Raw genomic sequence first — 26,805 nt, forward strand, 5'->3', positions numbered from 1 at the left:
TGAGACGGCTATTATGCATTTATGGGGCGTGGCTAGTTGGGAGGGGGCGTGGCCGCCTGCAGGAGTCGGAGTGTCTTGCTGGTGTCCTGAGTCTCTCTCACTGGTTTCTCCCTCACTCGGCTCTGGTCAGGAGTGTGTTTTGTGTGTGGGAGATCTTCCCTCACACAGCATTGCCCTCCAACTCCTCTTCGGCAGGGCTCCCTCCTCCTTTGCCCTCTCTGCAATCCCCACAGGGTCTCTTCTCTCTTAATTTGCTCTCATTTCTCTGGCCTTTCTCTGGACAGGTGTTCTCTTTCTTATCTCCTGCTTTGCAGCTCCCTCTGGCCTCTCTCCCACCAGGGGCTCCCTTCTCTCCACGTGCGCCCTCCTCTCCTTGGCCTCTCCCGCCCTGAGGGGCTCCCATCTCCCCGGTGCCTGTCAGCACTGTCCCCAGGATGCTGCAGCTGTTCCTGGACCTCATGTCCCAGCCCTGCCGCGCCGTCTACCTCTTCGCCAAGGCGAACAACATCGACTTCGAGTTCAAGCTGGTGGACCTGTTTAAAGGTGAGGCCGGGCGGTGGGTCAGGGTGGGCGAGACACCTGCCGGCACTCATTGGGGTCGGGTATAGGGGCCTGGCGGAGTTTTAAGAGCCGCGCCATAGACAGGCTTTGGTCTGTGCGATGATAACAGATGATGTGCCAAATACAATAATACGAAGTAAAAATCAAAAAAGGCTTTTTTTACGTCCGCCTCGATTTAAGGCATTTTATCACATTTCTTTTCCGGGAGGCGTTTCTTACCAGTTTTCATTTCTGAGCATAAGCTTAAGTTTGTGCAAGAAAGCCCCAGGCTGGGGCAAGTCTGCTTGTCCTGAATCACACACTGTGGCAGGATGGGAAGCTGGGATTCTGAGCCCAGGTGTACGGTGTACCAGTCGTCAGGGTCAGACTGGGGATGAAAATAGGCACATACACCGAAATAAAAGTGACCCCATTACCGAAACAGTTGGCTAAAACTGTGACCCTGAATTGCAAATCGGGGCATTTTTGAATTTGTAGAGAGAGACATGCTTTATAGGTGCTTTGCAAAGTATCGGGGACTGCATGCATTAGTGATTGCAGCAGGCAATGTTTCTGTAATTAACAGGCCATACAGGCACGATGTGCCCGCCCCGCAGTGCTAGACCTCCCTATAGTCAGGGCCACCGGAATTATGCGATTGTACGGACGCAACGATTTTTGCATAGTTGTAGATTTGCCACATTTGCCCTATAATCCGTAATCTGCGGATTTTAAGAAAAGCAAATTTAGCTTCTAGCTCAAACAGTTCAGAAAGTAATACTGCAGCGACATTTGTTGCCGGGCAGTAGAAGGCCCTTTGCAAAGATTGACTGGTCTCCTTTCTGTAGCTTATTGCTATATTTGGGTGTCAAACTGGTAATAATGAGGTGCAACTAATGTCCAGACAAGTCGAAAAATGACAAAATAAAAAACGTAATACTATCACAAAATGTGCCGCATAATGCAGCATAATTTGCCTTTTCTTGCTGAATAATTTACTCATCCCTACGGCATAATTTGACCATCCCGCCACATAATTCCATTGGCCCTGCCTATAGTTCAGTCCGACCCTGCCAGTCATATCATCTTCCGTTTAGTCACAGGCCGTTGCCTCTTCTTGTTTCTAGCTGCACAGTGCCAGATCTAGGAGATCACCTGGGAGGGATCAATGAGATCACTAAGAGAGGGCAGGGAGACCATCAGGAGGTCGGGTTGAAGAGGGCGGAGTGAGATCATCTAGATGGATCCAGGGGTTTGCTTGGGTAAGGAAGGAGCATGTCAGGATCCCCTTCGGTCCAGCATCTCCAGACTTCATGTGAGTAATAAGAGTAAGAGACCATCAGGGGTGGAGGAGGCCTCAGAGAGATCACCTAGATGGATCCAGTGGTTTTCTTGGGGAAGGAAGGAATCGAGGAGGTCACCAGAGCATGTCAGGATCCCCTCCGGTCAAGCATCTCCAGACTTCATGTGAGTAAGAAGAGTGAGAGACCATCCGGGGTGGAGGAGGCCTCAGAGAGATCACCTAGATGGATCCAGGAGTTTGCTTGGAGAAGGAAGGAATCGAGGAGCTCACCAGAGCATGCCAGGATCCCCTCCAGTCAAGCATCTCCAGACTTCATGTGAGTAAGAAGAGTGAGAGACCATCCGGGGTGGAGGAGGCCTCAGAGAGATCACCTAGATGGATCCAGGAGTTTGCTTGGAGAAGGAAGGAATCGAGGAGGTCACCAGAGCACGTCAGGATCCCCTCCGGTCCAGCATCTCCAGACTTCATGTGAGTAAGAAGAGTGAGAGACCATCAGGGGTGGAGGAGGCCTCAGAGAGATCACCTAGATGGATCCAGTGGTTTTCTTGGGGAAGGAAGGAATCGAGGAGGTCACCAGAGCATGTCAGGATCCCCTCCGGTCAAGCATCTCCAGACTTCATGTGAGTAAGAAGAGTGAGAGACCATCCGGGGTGGAGGAGGCCTCAGAGAGATCACCTAGATGGATCCAGGAGTTTGCTTGGAGAAGGAAGGAATCGAGGAGCTCACCAGAGCATGCCAGGATCCCCTCCAGTCAAGCATCTCCAGACTTCATGTGAGTAAGAAGAGTGAGAGACCATCCGGGGTGGAGGAGGCCTCAGAGAGATCACCTAGATGGATCCAGGAGTTTGCTTGGAGAAGGAAGGAATCGAGGAGGTCACCAGAGCATGCCAGGATCCCCTCCAGTCAAGCATCTCCAGACTTCATGTGAGTAAGAAGAGTGAGAGACCATCCGGGGTGGAGGAGGCCTCAGAGAGATCACCTAGATGGATCCAGGAGTTTGCTTGGAGAAGGAAGGAATCGAGGAGGTCACCAGAGCACGTCAGGATCCCCTCCGGTCCAGCATCTCCAGACTTCATGTGAGTAAGAAGAGTGAGAGACCATCAGGGGTGGAGGAGGCCTCAGAGAGATCACCTAGATGGATCCAGGAGTTTGCTTGGAGAAGGAAGGAATCGAGGAGGTCACCAGAGCATGCCAGGATCCCCTCCAGTCAAGCATCTCCAGACTTCATGTGAGTAAGAAGAGTGAGAGACCATCCGGGGTGGAGGAGGCCTCAGAGAGATCACCTAGATGGATCCAGGAGTTTGCTTGGAGAAGGAAGGAATCGAGGAGGTCACCAGAGCACGTCAGGATCCCCTCCGGTCCAGCATCTCCAGACTTCATGTGAGTAATAAGAGTAAGTGTGTGGGGGCGTAATCGCAGATGGGATTTTTCTAAAAACTAAGAGGCATTCTGAAACATGTAAAGTAAACTTATCTAATAGTCTTTTATATCCTCTTTTATGCCTTTGTGGATTGGCCCCAAAACATTTAAAATGTGAATATCCATGGAACATTCCTATAGTATCATATAGATGCATTTAGAAAGAACAGTGCCCTGTTAGTCGATACAAGTTGAGTCCAGTGTGAGGTTCCACAAATACTGCTTGCTTTTCACATTCCTATTAACTCCATTGACGGAGGCCCAAATATGTCAACAAATAAGCACTCTGTATAATACTAACAGAGAGGAGGAAAGAGAAACGTGAAATATAGTCTTCTGATAACTTTCCAAATGTCAGTCTACTACCTAAAGTTCCAGGAGGGATGAGATTGTGAATGCCACGTCTGGAGATGAGTGTTTGCAGCTGGCCACTGCTATGGTGACTTCAGGGAAGTGGCATTTGCTGCTGGACGAATTATCTAGTCGGACTGAAGAGGCAGGTGCAGCTCTGAGAGCATTATACAACGTTCGTATGGAACCAACGGTGTCTACAGAAGGGTGCCTTATGAAAGGTTCTCGTTTGGTGATCCCTAGGACATTACAGCAGCGTGTGGTCGATCTCGTGCACATATCTCATCAGGGAGTGGTGAAAACAAAATCTCGTCTACGTTGTAAGATGTGGTTTCCTAATCTTGACAATCTTGTAGAGCAGACTGTTCAGCAATGCCCTTTGTGTCAGGCGACCGTTCCAGCAGAACCTCCTGCTCCAATTATTACTGGAGACATACCATCTCATCCCTGGTATCGAGCCAGCGTGGATTTTGGATGTCTCCCGGATGGGAGGCACATGTTAGTTGTCATTGACGATTTCTCGAAATATTCTGAGGTGGAAATCCTAGATGCAACAACTGGCAGTAAAACCATCATACGGCTGGAGAAGATAATGGCCACCCACCGACTTTTCAGAGAACTACGTATAGATAATGGCCCTATGTTTTCCAGCCATGGGTTTTCCGAATTCTTGTTGTCTCTGGGAGTTCATCATCGGAAGATCACTCCACGCTGGCCTCAAGCCAATGGGGAGGCAGAGCGTTTTATGCACACTTTAAATAAGGTTCTTCGGATTGCACTGTCCCATGGCCAGAATATGGAGTGTGCGCTGTACACGTCCCTGAGGAAATCCCGTCTTACACCCCATTCAACGACGCAAGTAGGTCTGGTCTCTCTTTGTCTTAATCGAGAGTTGGGGGATATTATACCTCCAGGTGGGCAGCAGTCACATCTACAGCAACGTGTTGCGGTGAAACTGAGGCAGCAGCGGGCCAAGAATGACCATATGTCCATGATCCGTGGGGCAAAAATGAGACAGTTTGCTGTTGGCAATACAGTCATGGTGAAAAATAGCCATCCACATGGTAAATTCTCGCTTCCTTTTGAGATAGACTCTTGGACAATTCAAGCTGTACATGGGATAATGATTATGGCCAAGAGGGCTGGAGAGACCATCACCCGGAACGTGTCTTGTTTTAAGGAGTATACGTGTTCTAGGAGTCCAGGGACACCAATATCTTTCACCCTGTCAGTTAGGGGAATGGACTCTGATGACGTCTACACTTTGCCAGGACCTCCTATGTTGGAATAGAAAAGTTTTAGCCACATTTTTTATGCATTCCATATCTTAAGTTAGCATTCGTGGCATCATTTGGTATTTAGCCGCCATTTTAAGCCATGATCAAAACTAGCTTCTGTTCCACTCTGTTTGCCTCAGCAGAAAGCAGCTGGAATTTTCTTTTTGTATTTCTCCACGGTTGAGCTGCGCTGTACTAATAAACAGACTGTTTTGTCATCACATACCTTTCTCACTAGATAGGACTGCTCCCACCCTTAGAGCAGTGGGTACAGGCAGAGTAACCTTGATGCTGAGATAGCTTGTTCCCGGACCCAGGATTGCAGCTCATCCTTCTATATCTCCTTTGTTCACCAGCTACCAACTGGAAATTTCCAGTCTGGGCGTGTCTTTAGTGGTTCTGAAGATGTACATTATGGTGCTGATTACGATCCTGTAAAAACCGGGTACGAACCGTCGGTCGGAGCGTATTCTCCGTCCGACTCGTACCCGGTCGTAAAACTTTACAAACATGGAATTACGATTCGCACGGAAACACCATTTCCGTACGATTCATAAAAAACACCGACCGACGAAAATATGCATATGAATGTGATCCGGGAATGCTGCGACGTGACGTCGGGACGCTTCCAGGCAGCGTTTCACGACCCAGGAAGTACGATTCGAACCGACAGCAGTCCGGACGGCAATATTTTCACGGCACCCAAAAAGTGCCGGAAAAGCGAAGTACGGCGCGAAACGACCGGAGTAGGGGGCCCGGTAAGCGCCGTACCCCCCCCCCCAGCCCCGTTCGTTCGAGTCGTACCCCCCCGTGTATGTACACCCGTGTACGTGTCGAACTGTACGTGTCGTACCCCCCGTGTATGTACACCCGTGTACGTGTCGTACCCCCCGTGTATGTACACCCGTGTACGTGTCGAACTGTACGTGTCGTACCCCCGTGTATGTACACCCGTGTACGTGTCGTACCCCCCGTGTATGTACACCCGTGTACGTGTCGAACTGTACGTGTCATACCCCCCGTGTATGTACACCCGTGTACGTGTCGTACCCCCCCCGTATATGTACACCCGTGTACGGTCGAGTCGTATCCCCCGTGTATGTACACCCGTGTACGGTCGAGTCGTACCCCCACCCGTGTATGTACGGTGCGTACCCCCAGCGCTACGCGTCCGAGGACGTGTCGGATACTTTTTCCGACCCGAGGACGTGTGGGGAATAATTCCCAATGCGATTCGTATGGACTTTTTCCCATGCGAATCGTACTTGCCAGTTTGTACGGCACTTGTACGATTCGTACGGTAAAAAGACCGGATACGAGTCGTACGGGTATTTTTTTTACCGGATCGTGATCGGCACCTATGTGTTACCACGTTGGCAGAGGTCAGTCCCTCTGCAGCAATCTAAGGAGGCTGGTCAGACCGGACTCCACTCAAGTGTACCTCTAATAAATACCTTTGTTTTGTATTCTCTACTGTCTGACCGACTCTTCATTTGTTAGGAAGGTTGAGAGGTGGTTGTTGTATTTTACATTGCTTGCTTTGTATTAGTTACCATGGTTTGCCATGATGTCATGTTGAAATGGAATACTGCGGTCCCCTAGCAACATCCATCTGATTGTAAACTGGTGGCAGAGGAGTTGCAGTTGGACTTGTAAGCAGAGGTGTCCCAGGGGTCTGTACCATTCTACTAATAAACTGCTGTTTCAACAAGAAGCGTGTGTACCTGCTTCACAAAACTGGCGACGAATGAGGAAACAACCCAACAAGGAAGTATTGTGTACATTCACCTTAAAAAAAATTATTTGGACCGTGAGTGACCCCTGGATTATTATTAGTTTGGTTTCTTGTGACACTAAGTGCTCTTTATCGTTGATAGAGCTAGCATCTATGACTGTTACCTAAAATTTTCAATTGCTAATGGATATCCTGCATGTGGCATGTTTTAACAAATAACGGTGCGATTTTGTGCGCTTAGCAACAGACTTTTCCTGCGTTTACATCGCATTGCCAAGCTGTTACTCTGTGAGGAGCTACCTGTTATGCCTTTTAACCAAGCAGCGCTGCACCGCTATTGAATTCGGGCTTTTCGCTTTGTTTGTGCTGCGCTGACGCGCTGACGTGCATGTCCGTATCTGGTGTGCTATCTAAGGATTGGTGAGAGTGCAACGAGGGATTTTACAGCGTTGTGCCCCACAAGCGGCATTGTATAACATCGAGAAATTCATCTTGCCGAAGGATATTGTTTCATACTTGCGCACACGAGTGGTCAATCGGCATTAATTAAATTAAAACAAGCGTGCACTAACCGGGAGTGTTCGTGCAGCGACATTCTTTTCATTGTTGTCTCCTCGTTTCAAGTCACTGGAGTGTTCGTCCTGCTTCGCAAAGGATCCTGTGTAAAAAGAAAACACTAAAGAGGGACTATGGTTATTTCTTTCGTCTCTAGAGCAAGAACACTAACAAAGGACTAAGATCCAATGTTATGCATCCAGTTTTAAAGGGAAGGAAAGGAATATAAAAGAAACTTTATTTTCACATCGTTTGGAATTATTATTTTTATGCACATGTCATAATTTTTTTTTTTCTTCTTTCTCGTATTTACTAACCTTTTATAACCAACAAGGAATTTTTTTTTAATAAATTATAAAAATTAATAATCATAACTTTCCTTACCTGTTTCAAAACAGAAGCGTTACAAGGAACCTAGCATCACTCCAATTGTATTGGAAATCCACCACAACACAGTGTGAACAATGTCGTCACAAGTGATTCCAGCACCACCTTATTTTCTACCAAGTCCGGGTGAACCATGCATGTTATGGGAGCACTGGAAGGAAACTTTTGAAACTTATTTAGAAGCTATTGGGGGTGACGACTACGTTTCGAAAAGAAAATTAGCGATTTTAAAACAATTTTTAGGCTTGGAGGGAAGAAATGTTTTAAAAACATTACCTGCAATGGAAGCCATTGTGACTGAAACCAGCGCCGATAGTGAAGCTGCTGGAGACAGCAACATTGACATTTTTGAAGTTGCGTTGAAAGCATTGGAGGAGAACTTTGGAAAAAAAGTCAGTGTGGTGGTGGAGAGACACAAGTTTTTTTCACGTGTACAGGCAGCAGGAGAAACTATTGAACAATATGTAGCAAATTTAAGAATGTTGGCTGTTACATGTAAATTTAATGATATGAGGGATGATCTAATTAGGGACCAACTTATTAACAGAATGTCTAATTTAAAAATACAGGAAAAATTATTAGGTTTAAAGGATCCCTCTCTAGATAAAACATTATCGGTAGCCAAACGGATGGAAAACACTTCCAGATATGTAAAAGAGTTAAATACACCTTCCCCAAAAATAGTAAAAGAAGATGATACTATACATAACATAAAAAGGAATACAAAGAAAGTAGAAGTCAAACCTATATCTTCCAACAGACCAGAAGGTGTGAGATTTAAACCTAAAGTTTGTTATAGGTGTGGAAGCCCGAAACACACAGCAGATGCTACCTATTGTCTTGCAATTAAAACAAGGTGCCATAAATGCAAAAGGTTAGGACATTTTGCAAGATGGTGTAGAAGTGCTAGTTCTTCTGTGACATCTAAGTCTGTCAATGCATTAGTTCAAGATGATATGCCTCACAAGGAGGAGTTGTTCTATGATAGTGAGGGTGAGAATGAGGATATCGAAGTTATGGTCATTGAGTCAAGTCAAGTTCTAAAATGTGAAACTAACAAACAAGACAGTTATCGTCCACCCAAATGCATCATCAAAATTAAGAACAAGGATGTACATGTATGGGCAGATTCTTGTTCCCCATTTACTATCATAGACAAGTTTATTTGGGAGGGTTTAGGTGGAAATTTGAATGAATTGCAACCCACCGATGTTATGCCAGAGGGATATTGTGGTGAAAAGCTTCCTGTGTTGGGGTGTATAGAAACTGAGATACGTTTTTTAGACAGGAAGATTACTGCAAAATTATTTGTAGTAAAAAAAGGAAGATCTCTTTTAGGGTGGAAGGAACAGAGAGCACTCAATATAATTTTGAATCCTAATCATCCTCAACAAGTTTTGCTAACCTCACCAAGTACAACTTCCAAATGGGTTAATAAATTTCCAAAATTATTCAGTGAAAAATTAGGATGTTTGAAAAAATTCAAACACAAAATCATTTTGAAAGCAGATGCTACCCCTAAAGTACATAAGGTAAGAAATGTACCTTTGGTTTTAAGAGAAAAACTTAAAAATGAGTTGGTCAGATTGTGTAATGAAGATATTATTGAACGTATTGAGGCGTCCGAATGGCTAAGTCCAATTGTTTTGGCCCGAAAACCTAATGGAAATATTAGGATGTGTATTGATTTGAGAGATGTGAATGATAATATATGGATAGATAGGTATCCGCTCCCACGAATAAATGAAATGCTAGCTACTATCAAGGGGGGAACATATTTCACCACTTTAGACCTATCTAATGCATACCACCAAATATTATTACACAAAGACTCAAAGCACATCACTTCTTTCATTACTCCAGAAGGAGCTTTTCAGTTTAAGCGCATGCCATTTGGGTTAGCGTCCGCTTCAGCTGTTTTCCAAAGGGTTATGCAATCAATATTAACCGGTCTTAAAAATGTAGTGGTCTTTCAGGATGATGTGTTGGTATGGGGGAGTGATGTAAACAATCATGATTTGATCTTGGAAGAGGTTCTCATCAGACTTTCTGAAGCTGGTCTCACTATTGCATTAGAAAAATGTAAATTTGGTGTCAATGAAGTGGAGTATCTTGGTCATACCTTGTCCAGTGAGGGTGTAAAACCAAAACGTAGTTTGGTTGAAGCCATTGAAAAGGCTCCCGCCCCAGGAGATAGAGATCAACTCAGGTCATTCTTGGGGTTAGCAGAGTACTACTCGAAATTTGTTCACCATTTTTCAGACAAGGTACAAGAGCTTAGGAACTTGATGAAGAAAGGTGTCAAATTCGAGTGGACTGAGGCTTGTCAACAAAACTTTGTTTCTATCAAGAAATGCATCATAAATGCTGTGTCATTAAAGCCATTTGACCCTAATGACCAAACTATCATCACTACCGATGCCAGTAATAATGGGTTAGGTGCGGTACTAATTCAGATGCACAAGGGACAAGAAAGGGTAGTGGCGTTTGCGTCCCGCACACTAAAAGGGGCAGAACACTCTTATTCTACCATCGAGAAAGAAGCTTTAGCATGTTGGTGGGGCATACAATATTTCAGGACCTTTGTGTGGGGAACTAAGTTTCAATTATACACTGACCACAAACCTTTGATAGATCTATTCTCTACCAGAGGTGCAAGCAAGGCCACTCCCAGAATAGCTAAATGGTTATACCGTTTGCAAGAATATGCTTTTGATGTGAAATATATTCCAGGTGCAAGGAATGTAAATGCAGATTGCATATCTAGACTACCGTTAGAAAATACAGATGAGGAGGAAGATGATGAATGGATGGTTGCCGAAATAAAGGATGTGTGTACAGCCATCAGTGAAGTTGAGTGGAAGAAGGCCATGGAGGAAGATGTTGTACTGGGCATGGTTATAAAAGCCTTAAGTGGTGAACAAGGATGGAAGGTACATAAGGATCTAAATTCTTTCAAATTGATATGGTCTGAGTTGAATGTGATAGAAGGTATACTTAGGAGAGGTAATAGATTAGTGGTTCCTGAGAGATTAAGAAACAGATTACTAAACATCATGCACGAGGGGCATGGGGGTATGTCAGCTATGAAGAGAAGGATTAGAGTGGATTTTTGGTGGCCTGGTATGGATGTGCAAATCGAGCGTTTTGTTCGAGATTGCATGGCTTGTGCGTGTAGCGACAAGACTCATTCTTCGCACGAAACTTCTATAAGTGCGTCGCCCATGCCTAAAGGTGCATGGGATAAATTAGCCATTGATATATGTGGACCTTTCGATATCTTAAACGCATCAGAGAGATTTGCCATAGTTATGGTAGATTACTTTTCAAAGTGGCCGGAAGTTGCCTTTGTTAAAGAGGTCAAGGCTGCAAGTTTTATTTCATTTTGTGAAGACATTTTTAGAAGAGAGGGTTGCCCCACTGAACTTGTTACGGATAATGGACCCCAATTCATATCAGAGGAATTTGAGAGTTTTCTGAGGAAGTGGGGAATCAAGCACACTACCACGCCAGTCTATCATCCAAGGGGAAACGGGTTGGTGGAGCGTTTCAACAGAGTACTGGTTGAATGTATTCAATTGGCATGCAAAAACAAAGAGTTATGGAGACAGTGTGTCAAGGACATGTTGTGGTCGTACCGCACAACTCCACATTCTGTGACTAGAGAAACGCCTTTTTCCTTACTTAAGGGAAGGATTCCTTGTTCTGTGGCTGTTCCACCTTGGATGAATAGAGCGGGAATATACAATGCAGACTTAGAGGAAATGCGGAATAGAGTAGAAAAATATCAAAAAAATTATTGTGATCGTTTTAATGAAAACATTGTGAAGCCAAAACGTTGTTTCATGCAAGGAATGTTTGTGAGAGTATTTGTTGGAGACAAGGCAAAAAAGGGGCATTCTAAATGGTCTTCTCCCAAAAAAATTATTGTTGTTAAGGGTAACAGTGTTATGTTGGATGATGGAAATTGGTGGAACACTAGGAAGGTATCACCATGCTCTGACACTGAAATTGTTATGTCTCCAAGTACTCAACAAAATATTGTTGCATGTAGAGTTAATACTGATCTTGTTGGATTGCCTGTTGCTAAGGTCAGAACAAATGTAAGACAACGTACTGTGCCTGCAAGATATAAAGATTACGTATGTACATAGTTTTATTTTTTGTTTTAAAGAGGGGAGATGTGTTGTATTTTACATTGCTTGCTTTGTATTAGTTACCATGGTTTGCCATGATGTCATGTTGAAATGGAATACTGCGGTCCCCTAGCAACATCCATCTGATTGTAAACTGGTGGCAGAGGAGTTGCAGTTGGACTTGTAAGCAGAGGTGTCCCAGGGGTCTGTACCATTCTACTAATAAACTGCTGTTTCAACAAGAAGCGTGTGTACCTGCTTCACAAAAGTGGTCATGTGTGGCCTGGGTGGCCCTTATTGGGCGTCACTTCCTTCACCTAGTGATGAGGTCCTTTCAACTCCTGGGACATTGGTTGTGGATCCTGTTGGGGTTTTGAGGCTGTTACTACTACGACATCAGATTTGTTGTCCCAGGATGTTCCTGATGAATGGGACACAAGAAGTTGATGGCCTGGAGAACGATGGGCGGCGCGGGTATGGGAGGTATCACCTCCGGCCTTGTCCTGCAGCCTCCTCTCGTCTGAAAGACCTTGTGTTGAACTGAAGTCTATATTTGCGTTGATGGTATATGTGTTTTTCTCTTTGTTGATATCTTTTCTTTCTTTTTCTTCTTTTGTCTTGTCTATTTACTGTTTATCTTTCTTTGTTTCTTTTTCAGTGTTTTTGTTTTTTCTATTTATAATAATAGAGGAATGTTATGTTTGGCCACACCTCCCCTATCACAGGTGTGAATGGTCAAGTGTGGGAGGGGCCACCTCAGATGTGTTTTTGAATAAGTGCAACCGGAACCTGAGTGTCAGGGTTTAGTGACCAGACCAGCTATCGGAGTGTGTGTGTCCTATTTGTACTACAGAACAAACATCAAATGAAAGAGATACATCCTGGTATTGCAGCTCTAAAAGAGTTCTTTGATGCAGCCTAGTTTGAAAACATCTTGAAACCAAGAATATTTGTACTTTGATAGGCATGACTTCCAATTGGAAAAAATCAAATTTTTTGCTACCGTTAATCCCCTGAAAATGTTTATTTTATTTTTCTTTAGAGACCCCTTCCTTTCAGCTGAAAATCACTGAAAAGTATGACCTTCTCCCTTGATTGCAAGTTCATTCCCATGATCATGTTGAGCTTAAAGAACATGTCTAGCCAAAACGGAGACACCTTTATGCACTTACAAAACACGGTCTCTTGAAAATGCTCCAGGTTGCTAGTAATGTTTGTCCATCTACCCCAAGCTCCTCACACTGTCCTGATATTTTAAGCTTCTCATACAAATCGAATCCTAATCGCTAACCTTGATCTCAAAGTCTACACATAAGGTCAGTCTCTAAATTTAACCACAGGCCAATCCTCAACCCCCAAACCTATGCCCCTTTCCTGAAAAAAAACCCATCATCTAAACCCCCAAGTGTCAACAAACCTTCTGATGGATACTTCTGCCCACATAATATTCACCTTATGAATGCCTCAAGTTTGCCACACTGTCCAAGAGTGGGCGTCTGGTTCCTCAAAGGATCTGAGTGCCTCCCCAGTGTGTCCTGTGCTCTAAAGCTCCTTAGATCCTGTTAGTGTTCTACAGACTCGAGCTCTACAAAATCTTTGTCCCATAAGCACCTGACACAGTCTGAACATGTAGATGGTTGTTCAGCTCTCCTAACAATGGTCTACACAGGCGATAAGACAGAAGGAGGTGAATTCACCACTTCCTTAGCCGACACAGAGGTAGGTTGGTGCCCTCATCGGTCGTAGGAGAAGCCTCATGGCTGGTGTGATACAGCAGACCAGGGCCCTCTTCTCTGCACTCTGTGAATAACAGCAGTCCTTCGTATACACTACCACAAAGAGGCCATTACATCATGGGGCGTTACATCGTCACAACTACAAACAAACAACATCAAGGTAAGGCTTCATTTATGAAATTAAATATGGTAAGGCTAACTTAAATAAAGAAAAAAGGCTCCCCCTAAAAGAAATGTTTTCATTTACCCTCGTTTTCCTACTTTGCACATGTGCTGCATTGTACAGCACACATATATACCAAGTGGGAAAAGCCATAATGCATAGTTTTTAGACCTATGCTTCCGAGAACACTCATACCCTTGCAGTATTGAGCAAGGGTGTCCGCATTGGTGCACAGCTAAGCAAAGTGCACTAGTGCTGGGAGAGAGGAGGCCAGTGCCCCATATTGGTAGATATGCTGCTGTTCTGCTCTCTCCCTCTCACGCAACGCAGTGCAGCGCAGCAACTTTAGTTGCATGATTTCTTAGTAGACCTGGCCCTCAATATAGTGACATACAGCCTAGCCCTTGAGACAGAGCTGTGGCGAGACCAGTCAGCAGTTTGAACATGAGCCAGGACAAGAAGGAAGTCTTGTGGGAGTAGAGTAGGTGACTGTGAGCCAAACCCATACTAAGGCCACTGGTCTGGGACACTTTAGAACTGTTTCTTTTTGAAAATAAAACTCAAGTCTGCATCATTGTGCAGTGCTACTGAAATGCATCAGTACTGCTGAGCAGTGGTTCTGCAGTAACAAAGCCTGTACAATTGTGAAGTGCATCTTTCCTAGCTCAACACATAAACATAACCACCTGGAGGCAGCGCCCTGGGCCAGATCTTTACAAGTGCCTGAAGGGTGAGCTGCTGTGCAGTTGAGGGTTTGAGGGTATTTTGGCTAGAGGGCTCTCCATGGGGCTACAAGGCCCATATCCTGAAACCCAGCCCATATAACGCACTAAGAAAACCTTCACAATCATTTGTTGCTAAGTTGCTGAGTCGTTAGAGCTGCACTCTGACCCAGAAAGCATACTGGAGTGTGCCAAACTGCACCGAAGAATGGCACGCGTAAACGTCTCACTACACACATTATATGGCCTTTTTCACAGTGTGTGAAGTGGGAACCAGCTACTGATTGGGCAGGCATCGGGCAGGGCTGCAGCTGGGTAGAGGGGATTTGGAGATTGAGGTGAGAAACATGGGTGTGTAGAGGTGGTTAGACAGACAAACAACTGTGTACGGAAAGGGGTCCACTTGAGTAGGCGCTATGAGACGTGTGAGATTAGCAATAATTTCAATCTGTATCCTTCCCACAGTGCTCTTGTGCACCCCTCAGCTACACACATCCTGGGTAACACTACTTTACTCCCGCTCCAGTTCTTATTGCTTCTAACCACATACTGACACTTCTAAACCATTGCAAAAAAATCTAATGGGGGGAGGTACAAACATATGTTAAATTTAAAGAGAGAGTTCATTAAAAGTAAGTGAAAACATGGGTAAGTAATGCAATAAGAAACATATGTTAAGGTCACTCGGTTTCCAGGGATGCCCCCTTTTGCCCCTTCTTTTTGCGATTGCAACAGAGCCACTGACAGCGCGCATTAGGCAACACCATGCACTTCGCAGCATAGGGTTTACATCGCGCGGATTATCAATCTCATTATATGCAGATGATATTACACTATATATGACTGACCCTAGTGAAAATCTGGCACCCATGACGAGGGAATGGATTCGATATGGAGAGCTCTCCGGGGTACGAATAAATTGGAACAAATCTGTCATCTTCCCCCTGACCTCGGGCGCTCGATCCTTCGACACAGAGTACCCACTCACCTGGGCGACTGGACCAACACGCTGCCTGGGGATTTGGCTATGCAGAGATCTCAATGAACTGTGGTCTGAGAACTATGGCAGGGCAATTGACTGAATCAAGGCTAGGGTAGCCCTGTGGAAGACGCTACCCCTCTCAATGGTGGGACACATTGCACTGACCAAAATTATCATTTTACCCAAGCTGCTGTACCTGTTTGTAAACATCCTAATCTCCCTAACGACACACTTCTTCAAAACACTTCGCTCCCTCACTATCGAATTAGTATGGGCGAGGAAACAGCCTCGGATAGTGTGGGAGACACTCACCCTACCCCAATCTCAAGGAGGACTGGCGGCACCGGACTTTACACTGTATGCTTATAGCCCACAGGCACATTTCCTATACTATTGGGTACACCCTTCACCTTTTCAGTCACATGTGGCTATAGAAATGGACAGAGTGGCTCCCCTGCCACTTGCTACCGCCATTTTTCAACACTATAAAAGACCCAGAGATGAGGTTAACTCCGTAGAGGCGCTGTGCTGGGCCTGGGCAGGGCTGCAAAAAAGAGCAAATCTAGACAAGTTGTACGCCCCCTCGATGCAATTAGCAAATCATCCACATATACCCCCACTGGCAGACCGCAGAGCACGCGAAAGAGCGACACAACTTAACATTTTTAGGGGCGCAGACCTCTTTCCTGAAGACACTTTCTTAACCGTACAGCAGATGTGCGGACAGGCGCCCCCACAGCAGCGGAAATGCTTTTGTATTACCAGCTACTCTCTTCCTGTAGAAGTGGGTTTAACACGTTTCCGAGCCCTCCCCCTACACTGGCTGCCCTAGAAAATGTACTTGCGATTGAGCATGGCCGTAAGTTAATCAACGCATATACAATACCATGCAGCGTGAATCCCCAATCATTATTCCTGAGGCTAAAGCGGGATGGGAGACGGAGATAGGGACAAACATCTCGGACGAGCAATGGAAATTAGTTTGCGGACAGCTGAAACTGCTGTCCTCCAACTATAGGTTAAGACTGATACACTTCAAATTTATACCCGCCTATATCGCAACCCGACACAACTGCACCGAATGGGCCTGCGCTCTGATGATAGCTGCTGGCGGTGTGGAGATATACGGGCCGGCTTCTTACATGTGGCATGGCACTGTTGGCTGATGGCTAACTTCTGGATACGAGTGTTACAACACATACAAACCATTATAGGACACACGCTACCCTGCACGCCGCTGGCGGCGTTGTTGGGGGACAACACCGGGATTCCACCCAAACATAGAAGGTTAACTGCGATGCTGTTCATACTGGCAAAGCGCCAGGTTGCTATACACTGGAGAGCAGCCCAGCCACCGACCACAAAAGACTGGATCACTAGTGTTACATACTGTAAAATGCAACTGGAGACATATTGGGAACAGCTACCAGGGCGGTACCGCCCCAGAGACTTCTGGGAGCAATTTGTAAACTGGCTCAGTACTGTAAATGACGATGACTTTTAATATGTATGCCAGATATTCATGCATTCCCCCTAACACTGAGATATAAGTCCCTATAGAACATTATTACATCGTAGTCTGGACACGGAGCAACATTTATCGATTACTGCTGTCTTACTGTAATGTACTGTTATGGCTCTTCCCTGCTTTCAGCGGCATACGACACGGCTGGTCCAGATGCCTATGGCCCACAGCCAGAAGACTGATTGTCTTGCTGAATGTAACTGTTATGTTTTTATATTGCAAATGCCAATAAAAACATTTTCTTTTAAAAAGTCACTCAGTTTCCACAAATGTAACATATTGTAATCAAAAGGGAGTGAACTTAATAAATTACTGGGCTCTTCGTGTACCAGTTGTCAACCCAAAACCCTCAATCAATATCGACCACTGATGGTGGTAAGTGATCACCACTATGGTGTTGTATCCGGCAGCGTCATCTTTGGGTTTCACACCTAGGTACTCTCTTCTCTAGGTGAGTACCGCCTCCTCTTGAGGAAAAATACTGGTAGGATCTGTATAGTGAAGAAAGTTAAAATTATCTCCTGTATCTCCTAAACCATAGGCTGTGGTGTTGAGATGCGCTGGATTCAACACTCTAATGTTTTGTTCCTCCTAGGTGAAAATAACAGTGAAGAGTTTCAGAAAGTGAATTCATTGCGGAAAGTTCCAGCCCTGAAGGATGGAGACTTCACCTTGGCAGAAAGGTAAGGGTTCAAGGTGGCATGGTGCTGCATCTCCAGTAAGAAGGTGGTTGCAGGAAAACTTCATCAGGGTTTGCTCATCCTTTTATCCTCCAAAGTAGATAAAAATAAGATCCATTGATCTGGGGATAGGTGTTTATAAATATGACGGAAGTACTCAGATAAATATACTGTAAAAGTACAAGTTTATACAAGTTCCTTCTTGTTAACAATATTGTTATCATATAAGTGCATCCATCCATGTTTCCCACTTGCCTCCTGTACCATCACCAGCATGGCTACCAGGACACTGATGCTTGAAGCAGAGTTTGAAAGGTTATACATTCTGTGTGGGCGGTCCATAGAGCTGATATAAGGGCTGGGGTTACCTCTGATTGGTCCATATTATGATTTGGGAATTTGCTTAATTTGGATTGCTTCCTTTCAACAAATGCAGTCGTTTGATGGTAGCCGTTAATCTAAGAACTACCATAATCCTAGAAGCTAAACCTAATCTAGCCTGCTAAAATTAACCCCCAAGACTAAATGCAACAGCTACACCAACCTGCATCCACCAAACCTAACCATTAAGTCTAACCATTACTTCTAGGCCTAATTGCTAAACCTAACTCCCACCACTAAACCTAACCTGTAAACCTAACTCCACCACTAAATTTAAGCCCTAAGTAAAACGCAAACAGCAAACTCAACCCAAACCAGCCCCTAAACCTTACCCTAACTCCTAAAATTAAATGTAATCATAACCGGTAACCATAATCTCAAAGCCTACACATAAACTCAGTCTCTAAGCTTAACCTCATACCGCAGACCAATTGTCAACCCCCAATCTTTGCCTCTTCTCATAGGATAACACCATCACTTAAACACCCGAATGTAAATAAAGCTTATGATTGATACTTCTGCCCACATATTCCTCACCTTATGAATGTCTCCTGGGCACCAGACTGGATCCAGACATTTTTTTCCCCTCAGCAGTAGTTCTCCAGCACCACGAGGTGGCATCACATTGCTCCCATAGTGGCTTTGTCCACATCAGATGTGACGGCATCAACTACATATAGGACCGCCTGTCACAATGGTAGCAGTTCCTATATTTCCAAGCTTTGCTAATGAAGGTCTTTAGCTCTTCTTCAGTGTTTACCAAACTTTCATCACGTCTGTGACTGCAAATATGATCAAAAATTCACCTCCTAAAATCTTGGGGTTCAGACCCACTGCAATCTATATGCTGTGCCTGACGATCTCTAAGTGACTGAGACTTCTGCATCTCCATCCACCCAAACAATTCCAGGGAGTAGGAAGCCTGTTTCAGGACCATAAGGCCACTTCTGATCAGTGCCTCTCCCCTTCCCCAGCTAAGTCTCTTGACAGTGATCCTGCTAGGGGTTCTCCTTCATAGAGCACCAGAAATGCAGCAAGAAGAAGTTCTATTCTTCCTCGAAGAAACATCGCATTCCAGGACCATTCAATAACAGGGCTGGTGCAAATGCCCATCACTGATCTCTTCCTTGTGCGCTATGGATCTGATCCCAGTTCTTAAAAAACTTAACGCAGAGTTCCTGAATCCACCTGCCAATTCGCACAGATCAAGTACTTTTGACTGGCCACAGGGCTATCCATCAATCCTCATGGCTAAATCCCAATGGTCTTCAGGACTCTGCTGGTTTGAAGGTATAGAAAAAGTAATGGATGGAATGCTTGAATTAATCTCAACCCATGGTAATTACTTGGGCTGCATCCCAATCCATTGTTACATTGCACACCATCCCACTTTAGTTTGGACCCAACCATATGAAAATCAATCTTAACCCTGCTCCAATGGGAACAAGCCAGCCCGAACAGAAAGGCCAGGTCTTCACTGAGCTGGAATCAAGTGGATAGCTTCTGTTCTTCTCTCCCGCACCTCCATGATTAATATGCTTCTCCAGCATCTCAGTGGTCCATCCCTTCTGTCCTCTGCAGGCATGCAGTCATTGTTATGAATACATCTTTGTTCAGCTGGGGCACACATCCAAGAGACATTATAGAATAAGGCTTTTAATCTCTTAATCAAGCCCGAAAGAGTTTATTTCCTCTATCTCGAGCATGTTGTGCAGGTACTCTCGGACAACACCACCGCCATCCATTGGTATATGTTGAAATATCAACTCTAAAAATATTGTGCTACCAAAATATTATAGCCGGAATGTCGAGGAACACAATTTATACAAGGCAAGTGCATTTAGGTAAGTATAGACTTATTAGTCTTGACTCCACATCTACATACCTTAAATATCAATATATTGTCACGGTACATATATGGAGTTAATAAAGGGATACACACATACCATCTAGATATTTTGGCCACAATATTCTGGAGTTAAAATTAAGGTAAAATATCCCATCCCTTATATCATCCAACAGGTCACTGTGGGTTCCTTGACAATGTGCTGGAACAGCTTGTGCTAGTGGCAGTGGGCTCTGCAAAAGGGCCTTTTCCTGATGGCAGTCTGTTGGGCAGGCTCTCTGATTTTGATGGTTATATCTTGAGTCTCCTGAGGATCGTGGGTGGGAGCTCCATTCCAACGTGATGGACATTATCACTTTCCAATGTGATTTCCACACACTTATTGCCCCAAAGTGGGTGAGGAGGATTTGGCACTTAAATCTGTTAAAATTTAGCATTCAGCCCACTCTTGCCCTTCAACACAGAATAGATCTGCCTTCATAGCAGGGTGGTCGTGTCCTCCACTGCAATCTTCAGATGCCTCGTCCACACATAAGGAGATTGAGCTGTGTCTCCCACCAAAGATAGCGGGTGTCATCTTGGCTTCCTGAAACAGCTACCAAGTTAATCTATTGGATTACATTTGCTCCTTTGTGCCAGTTCATAGGTTGAACCCCTCAAAGGCTTGCTTTTCTAACATTCTGCACTTCGCACATTTCCTTTCTTAGCAAGGTTTAGCAGTCTCTGTCGTGGAAGACTATTTTGATACTCTATCTGCATTCCTATGTCTTCCCACCCAGCCTTAATTATTCAGACCACCTCTAGTGATACGGTTCTTGAAAAGTAAATTGTATCTGTCTCTGATCATGCCATGTGTTGTTCTGAAGCAGGGTTTAGTATTGACTTTTCTCAGAACATCACCATTACAACCAATGCACAGTTGCTCTGTTCATCTCTAGATGTTAAAAACTGTTTTCATGACTTCTACTTTGGCCCACAGGGTCAGAAAGTTGCAGGCCCATCTACCGTTCACTGTCTTCTACCAAGCAAGCTGGTTCTATGTACTTATTCATACAGAAAGTTCTGACATCCATTTACATTGACGCGTCTATCGCCCTTCCATCTTTATTGGCCCTACCTCAATCTTCCGAAGAAGAGGAGTGGCTGCACAGGCTAGACCGCAGACGAGCTGTCTCCTACTATGATGACCGTATGATCTTTTTGCAGGGTATGGAGGTGCTAAGAAAAGAAAAGAGGTGACCATGCGTGCTATTTTATGTAGGGTTACACTTTCTTTTAAGATCTGCCACGCCTTGGCCACTAAATTCACACAGCTATCATTTGTGCACACTGCATGAGGCCTTGACAGCTTCTACTGGAACTGTCATGGACATTCCCGTGGTTGGTGTTTACCAGATAGCCCATTGGTCTTCTCTACATACCTTTGCAAAACACTACTGCCTGGCAGCTCAGGCACTGAGTGATGGATACTTCGCATGGCTCTGTAACAGGATTTCCTTGGTTAAATAGGCACTCCCCAGTCCCGCCCTCTGGTAGGTACTGCTTTCGGACTCACTCATAAAGTGAGGACTCTGCTATCTATTAGAGGGGAAACTTACTAAGTAGTATCCACCAGAAAGGGCTTGTGTAGACTTAATCTCATCCGCTAATTATAGGGTGTAAAAAAATCTAAAAATCTGAAATCCTCATTAAATGTAGGCAATTTAACAGGAAAAGAAATCCTGGTAATTACAGGGATATGCAGATTTTGTTTGTTGTAGACACCAAAATCTGTATGTTGTTTCCCATTACATGGCAAAAACACAGAATAGATGCTATTCATCTTACCTGATAATTTCAGAAACCGTGGGTGTTGGATTCTATCAAGTGTGATAAATACCGAATACCCCTCGGGGTTCTCATATTCCAACCCTATGCCTCACTCCAACTAAATGAGGTTAGTCCCTGAATGAAAAAAAAAGTTGACATAGTCTTAACTAGTTAGCCAGAGGATTAGTCCAGATTACTATTTACTCATCCTCAAATAAGCAGGGAACCCAATTTAGGTTTTTGCTTTCAGATCGTCCAGTAACCTTACTGTTGTGGCTTTACTTTATTACGTTCAAGCATGTTTGTCAGTTGTGGCTTTAATTCTCTTGTGCCACCTCCTTGTAGCGTTGCAATTCTCCTGTACCTGTCCCGCAAGTTTGACACCCCCGACCACTGGTACCCAGCAAACCTAGAGAAGCGCACTAGTGTGGACGAGTATCTCGCTTGGCAGCATACCGCGGTGCGGGCGTATAGCTCAGAGGTCTTCTGGTGCAAGGTAAGCAGAAGTGGGCATGGAATAGTGCTTGGACATGATTGTTTTTGAGTATAGCTGTTCTTCAGATTCTGGTTCAGGGTGTGATGGTTCATTCTGAGGAGAAAAATGGACTTTCACCTTTTTTAACTTGAATCCTGGTGCCTGATGGACGTCCAATACAAAGAGCATCAGAGTTTCGGGGGAGATGAGGTGGATTCAGGGGTTCTCGTCCTCCTCCCCATCTTTGGTCACTGTGATCATCCCAGCAGACACTGCTGTTTCTTTAGCCTCAAGCTCCTCAGAAAGTGGTCTCCTAGTCTTTCAAGTCTCCTTTAAAAAGGAAATGTTTCAGCAGCTCGTGACCGTGACCTCACCGTGCTGCCTCTCGGTTTTGTGTAATCTACCCACTCACAGCAACACACTTGTGCATTTTGATTTCATGCAAAACGTGAACATTTCTATTTTGTTGTAACTTAATGTCCTTTTTAATTCAAAATAATTTTGGATTGTAAAAAGATGGTCAGCCAACGCGTTTCATTCCCTCAAGGGGAACTTCATCAGGGCTGTAACGTGATAAAACAACATATATATTACATATAAATCATAAGACACAGGACTAATCACACAAACAAATATAACCATACAATATGACAATTTCTAAAGACATTTTTTTGGACAACATGAAAAGGATATACCCATAGAATATTATTTCTATTTTGTTGCTTTTACTCTTCCCCTGTGTCGCGATTGATATACCTAGCTTTTTATAAAAATAGAGAATGGAATAAAGTTGCCACCTAGCTCCATGTTTGCACTCCTGAGCTTTTATTAGACAACCTATATTTTTTGGGGACTTGTAGCCTTGTGTGGCTCCCATTGATCCGAAATGGCAGGTGCACATGTGGTAACGATGATTTGCGAAAGAAAATTCCAGGACTGGAACCATGGTGTCCTGAAAGCCTGGAATGAGAGGGCAACAACAGTATAGGGAGTAGGGTTAGGGATTACTCTGCATTCATATTTAGATTCTCTTTATTCATGGAGAGTGCGGATCACTCCTCCGGGAGTGTTGTAAGGTCCCTATACGTCCCAGGGAGCCTGCCAGGGAAAGAAAGGCTGATGAGTGCATGGCAATGGACATGCATTAGTATGGGCGATCCTTAAATGCACTGTCAGAGTAAGCAAGGTGACCATTATGCATTGAAGGGTCTATCCTAGCAGGTGATCTGAGATCTTGCTTTCTGAGATGCTTTAAAGCACTCCTGTTCCCTCCCTGTCCTATGAACGTCTCGTTTGTATAGCTGGGGTATCTAGGTGGGACACTCTCAGGTGAGGTTTGTCTTTTGTTTGCGTGTGTTTTGCTGAACACAGAGCCCTGAACATTGTCATCTAGCAGAGCTCAAGCTCCACATGTAGCCTTCTTTGGGTGTGCCCTAAGGTGTGGAGTCTATCGCCATAGACTGCCCATAAGTCCTTTTGGGAATTATACAAAAGCGGCAAGTGATTACCATGTGTCAGGGGTTTGGGAGGATTGGCATGGAGTATCTCTGGATACTAGTGGTTTCTCCTGGGAGCTATAATGAAAAATAGTGTGAAAAAAAAACTCCCATTACAACAGAAGCTTGCGGGCAAACTAAGGGGCAGATTTCCTAGATTCTCATGGAGCGCAGTGCAGCAGCTGCAATTTCTGCGCGAGAAGGAGGGCACAGGAGAGTTCCATATTTACAGAAATAGGGCACTCTCCTCCATTCTCCCTAGCTCCGGTGCAGGAATATGCTGCCGTGCACCACAGACACACCTGTGCACCATAGTGCAAGGGTGTCTCCGTGAGTCCAGTATAGGTTTTGTACTGTAAGGGAATCCTTCTAGTACAAAAAACTATGCTTAGACCAACTTCCTCTCCAAAGCCCCGGTGCAGAAATATGCTGCCGTGCACCACAGAGACACCTTTGCACAGTAGTGCAAGGGTGTCTCCATGAGTCCAGTATAGGTTTTGTACTGTAAGGGAACCCTTTCAGTACAAAATACCATGCTTGAAGCCTTTAACCACTTTGCATGTGGGCTGTACAGTGCAGCACCATACAAAGTCAGAAAATAAAGCATTTCTCCTTTGTAGCGCCTATTTGAAATGGGTGCTATTTTCTCGTGGGAAACCCTGTCTACTTTTTAGGTAAATAAGGCTTAGTGTCAGAAGCCTTGGGCGGTTGCATGGGAACACACATGCATCAGTCATGGTACGCCCCTTTGGCACTTAGTAATGCAAAGCAGCACTATGCGCAGCTTTGTGTTACTTTCAAGTTATTGTCCAGCGTAAAAACAGGTTTCATGCTGGAAAGTGAATAGGTGAAAAAAGATTTAGCGTTGTTTTGCGTCACTTTTGTGATGCAAATACGGCGCTAAATCTTAGTAACTAGTCCCCTCATGAGCTAATTTACAAGCCCCTTGCACTACCGGTTCGTCACCTTGTCCCAAATTAAAAGTGACGCACGGGCAGCGCAAGGGGCTTGTAAATAACTCCCTTAGTATTTAACCAGAGCTGGAGTGGGGTTGCAACCCGTCCTGCTTGGAAGGCTGGAATTTCCCCATTATCAATCAAGTTCATCAGCTCGTATGATTATCAAAATCATAGGCTTTGTGGCTGCCAAACAATATTGTGCAATATACTAAAGTCACATTGGGAGTTGGAAAAGTCTTTGCAACTCATAAAGTGCCTTAGTCAACCATACCGATTCTCAAAGAAAAGGAGGCCTCTAATGTCTCCCTCTCTCCTTTGCTAGTCGGTTCCAAGACCTGAAGTGAGGTGGTAACAGAACAACAACAATTCCCTCTTGTTAATTGTGGCGGCTGGTATAAGGAGAAACACATGGTAATTGAAGGGACCGCTGCATGCTCCCCACAATGCCACCCCCATCAGGAGTGATAAGTGGTAGCCTCCCCCTGTTCTCAGGAGTAATGGGTTGTTGTCCCATATCCTACTTCCCCAAAAGCCTATGTCTTTCTCTGTTTGGATAAAGTACAGTCTCATCCTCTTCTTTCTTTGCCCTTATTTATCTGGTGGCTCAAGAAGGAAATGTCCACCTTCTGTTAAGAAGAAGTCCCCTCTCCGCAAGATGGGTACTCAAGCTCCCTTCTTCCTGCAGGTCCTGACCCCCATGCTTTTGGATAAAGAAGTGGACTCTGAAAGGATGGAAGTCGTCGGGAAGCAACTGAATATGATCCTGGACCAGTTTCAGCAGAAGTTCCTGAAGGACAAACCCTTCATCATCGGCGATGAGATCTCCTTGGCCGACGTGGTGGCTGTCGTGGACCTCATGGAGGTGAGAGCCTGGGAAAGATAGGGACCGGACCCTTGCAAAGAGATTTCTAGCTACCTGATAAATGGTACAATGGCGTGTTTTATATTCCATACTTAGGAGACTATGCCTGACAGAAGAGGGTAGTGGAAATATAAACATATGAGGCGGTCAATGCCTATACCGGCAATGCCCTAGTGATATCTGCAGATCCTTGAGGTTGTAGGAATGTGACATAAGAAGATGCTGTATTATTCTTAAGCTAGAGGGTGAAAAATGTAATGTGTCAGCTAAGTGAATTATCAGCTACAAAGAGCGCAGGGCTTGCATAAAAATAGGCACTTGTTTGAAAACTGTCTTTGCCCATCTGATCTTCTTCCAGAGTCTGTTAGTCACCTGACGCACTTTTGGGAGGGCAACTTGAGTTGATAGGCATTTTGGGTATTCGCCAAAGAGGTCCTTGGCCAGGTGTCTAAAGAAATTGGAAACTTCTAGTAGGAAGTCCTCACTTAGGGCAGTCTAGCCAATCCTACAAATGCTACTTACAGGGAAATGACCAACACCTGTACTACAGGACATCTGAAACTGAAAATGCTGTGTAATCTGATGACTCCTTTCTGCCAATTTAACTCTGCTGTTAGCCTCCCAAGCAAATTGTCTACATCAAGTTATGTCGCCGATTTATCTGTACACGCCTTTGTGCATAAGTCTGTTTGCTCTATCTAGACATATTTTTAGAACCTTCATTGTGCATGGCACCGTTTTGCTGCAAGGTCTAGAGCCAAATTCATTGACTTGTTGATAATGTTGGGTTCATCTTCCTCACCCAAATTAGTTCCTGCTGTAACCGGCATGCCTATAAGGAGTGCTGTATATTTCCTGATGCACTCCATCCGTCCTGTAGACTGGCTCGTTTAGTAATCCATAACTGGAGAGAACCATAATTGGCCCTTATAGGGGCTCCCACTTACCTCTGTCTCCTAAAAACTTTCAGCTATGTTACCTCTCGCATCTGCGTTGAGTACTCCAGCCTGGTCTATACCTGTCATGGGCCTAGTATTCGAAGTAAATGCATCTATAACTATTCATCTGGGTCACTATAATACCCAGCAGGGAACTTATCTGGTTATTTCTTATCATAAATAGGAGTCTTATGTTTCCTGACAAAGGCACATCTTGCATCTTAGTACTTCCTGGTCACTCCAGAACCATTAGCCATAATTCTCTATACACTTAGGATGATAGAATGGGTATCAAAGGCACAGGGCTAAATTAGCTTAGACCTTACCTAACCAACATATTCAATTGTATGAAACTAGGCAATCCCATATCAGCTGCCACAGCTGTGCCCTACAGAGTACTTCAGGGCTCTATTCCTACTTTTCAACCTTTATTTTAAACACCTTGGCATGGTGTTTACTAAATGTATCATTACTTTCCACTAGGACGGTGATGACATTCTACTTTACTTCAAATGTATTGGATTCCTG

The 26,805-nt window shown here is 44.6% G+C and overlaps 1 protein-coding gene across 2 annotated transcripts in view; it reads left to right on the top strand.

Moving 5' to 3' along the window:
• The first annotated feature begins 260 nt into the window (after nt 1–260).
• LOC146783427 (glutathione S-transferase theta-1-like) overlaps nt 261–26,805 on the top strand; it is a 38,776-nt gene continuing 12,231 nt past the window's right edge. For both annotated transcript variants that reach the window (XM_085633375.1, XM_085633376.1), the window contains exons 1-4: nt 261–543; nt 17,427–17,514; nt 21,893–22,043; nt 25,163–25,339. In XM_085633375.1, coding sequence (XP_085489501.1) covers nt 435–543; nt 17,427–17,514; nt 21,893–22,043; nt 25,163–25,339 — 525 coding nt within the window. In that variant the 5' untranslated portion in view covers nt 261–434. The remainder of the gene's footprint in view (nt 544–17,426; nt 17,515–21,892; nt 22,044–25,162; nt 25,340–26,805) is intronic.

Source organism: Triturus cristatus, chromosome 11 (genome assembly GCF_964204655.1).
Source record: "Triturus cristatus chromosome 11, aTriCri1.1, whole genome shotgun sequence".
NCBI lineage: Eukaryota > Metazoa > Chordata > Amphibia > Caudata > Salamandridae > Triturus > Triturus cristatus.